Here is a 4,260-nt window from a genome sequence, read left to right on the forward strand (position 1 = left end):
GTTGATGGCAAGTTGAGTATGAGTGAACAGTGCATCCTAGCTGTCAAAAAGGCCAACTGTGTCTTGGGGTGCATCAAGCACTGCATAGCCAGCTGGCCAGTTGAGGAAGGTGGTTGCCCCACTCTGCCCTGCACTGGTGCAGCCCCACCTTCAGTAGCATGTGCAGGGTTGGGCCAATATAAGAAGGACATCAAACTATTAGAGTGCATCCAGATAAGGGCAACCAAGATGGTGAAAAGCCTTGAGGATGAGACTTAGGAGGAGTGGCTGAGGTCACTCGGTTTGCTCAGCTTGGCAAAGAGAAGGCTGAGGGGTGACCTTATTGCAGCCTACAACTACTTCAAGGTGGGCAGTGGAGGGGGAGGTGCTGATCTCCTCTCTCTGGTGATCAGTGATAGGACAAGAAGAAACGGCATGAAGCTGCATCAGGGGATGTTCAGGTTGGACATAGGGAAAAGTTTCTTCACTGAGAGGGTGGTTGGTCACTAGACCAGTCTTTCCAGGGAAATGGTCACAGCACCAAGCCTGTCAGAGTTCAAGGAACATCTGGACAACGCTCTTAGTCACATGGTTTAGTTTTAGGTAGCCCTGTGAGGAGCAGGGAGTTGGACTTGATGATCTTTAAGGGTCCCTTCCAACTTAAGATATTCTGTGATCCAAAGAATCACAGTGTTCGAAGAAAGCGGGAATGCAGTAGGCTCTGGCGTCTCTTCCCGTACAGCTGATGTCTGCTTTCAGCCACTGCAGGGAGGAGCTAGGAATTCTCCACTTGCAACTAGGCTTCCTTCTACCAGAGAAACTTCCATCTAGGACACTCTGGCCTAGTTGTTTTATGACTACAACAGGAAGGCAGAGGCAGGTGGAAAGAAATCAGGTAAGAATTAAACTACCATCAAAGTCCTTAAATTTATTACCAACTTAAAAATCAGACAAAGTCAAAAGCTGACACAGTAATATAAACCAAGGATCTTGAAAACAACCACACATGGTGCACATTTTGGTATTATTAACAGTAAAAACATCTATTTTCTATGGTGATATATCTCAATATTTAAACAAATTTCTTCCTGTTAATATGTATGAAGGATGTGATTAAGTATGACACTTGGCACAGTGCCACCTGCTGCATGCAGTGTAAACATTTAAATGGTCAAAACTGGTTTTATTTACAAAGTTTTCCATGCACAATAACTGACATTCTTCTAAAATTATATTAAAAACATTTAAGGAAACAATGACATCGCATATTTCTAAGAACAATACTGAAAGAAGAGGAAACATATTAAAAATGGTTTTAAACTGGAAGAGGGCAGGTTCAGATGAGATATTAGGAAGAAGTTCTTCACTGTGAGGGTGGTCAGACACTGGAACAGGTTGCCCAAGGAAGTTGTGGATGCCCCCTCCCTGGAAGTGTTCAAGGCCAGTCTGGATGAGGCTTTGAGCAACCTGGTCTAGTGGAAGGTGTCCCTGCTGATGGCAGGGGGGTTGGAAATAGATGATCTTTAAGGTGCCTTCCAACCCAAACCATTCTGTGATTCTATGAAAAAGCTTAACTAAAACCAGCAAATAGCTGAACTGAAGTGAAGTTACAAAACAACCAACCCTTGTCACTTACTACAGGGTTAAAAAGCAGTTCACATCTCCAAACTGACACCTGCAGAAGAGCCAACCATTATTCCTTGATATTTTGAAGTAGCCTTAATAAATGAGACTCAATAACCTGTTGAACTAAAGCAGAGAAAAAATCAGGTTAATCAGTGTTAAATGTTTTTCCACATTGGTAGACATTTTACAGCTTTCAAAACGAAGGCAGCAGGAGGGAAAAACAATGGAGAGTCCCTTCTTTCCCTCTGTATTCCAGAACCAAGTAAGTTAGCATAATTCACTGATCCTGGCACTATTACTGTCTGCCTCCAAGAAAAAACTAGAGCTCGAGCTTGCCTGACAGGGGAAGAAGGTTTCAGAAACTACATTACATCATGCCAATCAACACAGTGCTAGGGTAAGGGGTTCAGGAAGGTTGCTGTCCAGTGCCACACATACTCCGCTGTACAGGGTGGGGGAGCAGCTCAGCTCTGCTTGTCTGGATCATGGCTGCATCAGCCCTACACACCATTATTTGTGTCCACAGATGCAGATCCAGGTCAGTGACATTTTCTTACTAGGTACACGGCTTTCTGAGACAGGGATGGAAGCTCCTACCCATTTGGGGCCAATACATTCAGGTGTATTAAGATTTTTAGGAATGGGATCTTCTTACAGTGGCAAAACCACTACTAGGCCATTACAGCAGCTACATAAACAAGGGGCAGTAAAAATAAAAATCAAAGAATTTACATTTCCAGTACCCACCACTCCGATAGCCCAAGGCTACAGCCAAATCCATGGAATTATAGCCAGCATCTGTTTCAATAGTTGGATCAGCACCACTTTCTATGTAAAACAGGAAAAGAAATTCGTATTTCTGACAATGAGAACTGATAGTATATCATCACTGATAATTCAGTTTGGACAGTCTGCTTACCAAGGAGAATTTTTACACATTTCACATGGTTCCCATGTACTGCATAAAGTAGAGGTGTGCCTCCATTCTGCAAAAGCAGGAAAAAGTCTTAGACAATGATTGAGCAGACTGCAACTGTAATTCCTTAACTCACTCCTATGTATCAGTATGAGACTTCACAGGTTTTATAAAAATTAGATTAATTTTTGATTCTTCACAACTTCCATCTTTTTTCCTCTACTATTCAGACTGTAAGCTCACCTTTCTACAAGGACTCAGCATTAGTCTCATTCTCTTCTTACCAAGAAGTCAGAACTAGTAGGACCACCTTCTTTTATCCTATGGAAGTTCTGAAATTCTGATAGAAGAATTTTCAAACCTAAGCCAGTGCTGTGCCCTGTTTCAAATTTCTGACTAAAGCACCGTCAGACATAAATTCAAGCTAAAGTCTTACCCAGTCATACTCATTGACATCAACTCCACAGTCGAGTAGCATTTTGACAATATCTGTGTATCCTTTACTGCAAGCCAGTGAGAGGGCACTTTCTCGCCCTTTCCCCAAAATCTGAGGATCTGCACCCTGAAATAAAAATAATTAAAAAGTAAAATTAACAATGTTTTTTTTAAAATGTGAGGTTTTACACAGAACTTAATACTTCTAAATGTATAGCAGCATTGACAAACTTAGGAAGGCAAATTGAACTAAAAAGTAAATAAAGAAATTTAAAACAAAGTGTATTTTTTTTCCTTACATTCTGGAGGAGAAATTCCACTACTGCTATCTGCCCATGAGCTGCAGCCCACATAAGAGGGGTAAATCCTTCTTCATCCTTGTGATTGATTACATTTTCTGTTTGAAGAAAAATATGCAACTTAGTAATCCCTTTCACAAATGCACTCTATAAGCTGGTGAAATATGTTGATGTTATCCATGGTGAAAGGATTGAGGTACCAGGGTGTCCTACGAGTCATAACAAAATTCTATCCCAATGGTGGTGCAAATACCTAAATACCTTTGTCAAAGAAAGAAAAAAACATGCAACTGATCAAAGTAAAATTAAATATTTGGGTTTATTTATTTTTTTAAGCTCTATAAATCAAGCTCTGATTTAACTCAGAAATGTTGCAAGTTGTCTGTAATCTGGGCTGTATCTTTGCAAAGAAGAGAAGGACTTCTTGGAAAATAAAAAGGTACATTCTGTATTATACTGCAGAAAGTGTTTTGTTGTTTTTTTTTTTTTTTTCAATAGCTAGCCACACAATCTTGTAAAGTATTAGCTTGTAAAGCAATATAGATAGTGTAACTCCAGTACTTGCAAAGTTCAAGTAATCAATAGGGTGTTTTGTGGAAACAATTAAGGACTACTTCTTGGAAGAAGGAAAAATAACCTTTTTTTAACAACTGCCTGACTGAAATAGTTGAGTTGGATTTTTTTATTAATATCTAACTACTTAAAAAATCCCATGCTTATCATAGCAACATAATATGCATTTTTAAGTGTTACTGACACTCCAAAATCAATTTACTTTCCACATACATGGCTCATTACAAAGTATACAGACTCGGCAACTCATTACCTGCTTTCCTATAAATCTTTCAACAAAGATGCACTGAAGGCATGGCTGATAATAATACAATAAGAATATACTATTAACAGTACTCAATTCAACATGTTATAGAGTTGAAATTTTGTATATATACTGTGGACACACAAATTTTCACACCGAAGACTATCACACAACTCAGTGAACAGCAC

At 39.6% G+C, this 4,260-nt stretch overlaps 1 protein-coding gene across 1 annotated transcript; it reads right to left on the bottom strand.

Moving 5' to 3' along the window:
- Nucleotides 1–1,672: 1,672 nt before the first annotated feature.
- LOC104520531 (ankyrin repeat family A protein 2-like) lies at nucleotides 1,673–3,402 on the bottom strand (the record flags this gene model as incomplete). The annotated part of the gene is made up of 5 exons (XM_010162245.1): nucleotides 1,673–1,728; nucleotides 2,353–2,433; nucleotides 2,525–2,591; nucleotides 2,958–3,083; nucleotides 3,256–3,402. Coding segments are annotated over 5 exons (477 nt in total), but the record flags the coding sequence as incomplete, so codon positions are not given.
- Between the last annotated feature and the right edge of the window lie 858 nt (nucleotides 3,403–4,260).

The sequence above is a fragment of the Antrostomus carolinensis genome, unplaced genomic scaffold (assembly GCF_000700745.2).
Source record: "Antrostomus carolinensis isolate BGI_N321 unplaced genomic scaffold, ASM70074v2 Scaffold18122, whole genome shotgun sequence".
NCBI classification, from domain to species: domain Eukaryota; kingdom Metazoa; phylum Chordata; class Aves; order Caprimulgiformes; family Caprimulgidae; genus Antrostomus; species Antrostomus carolinensis.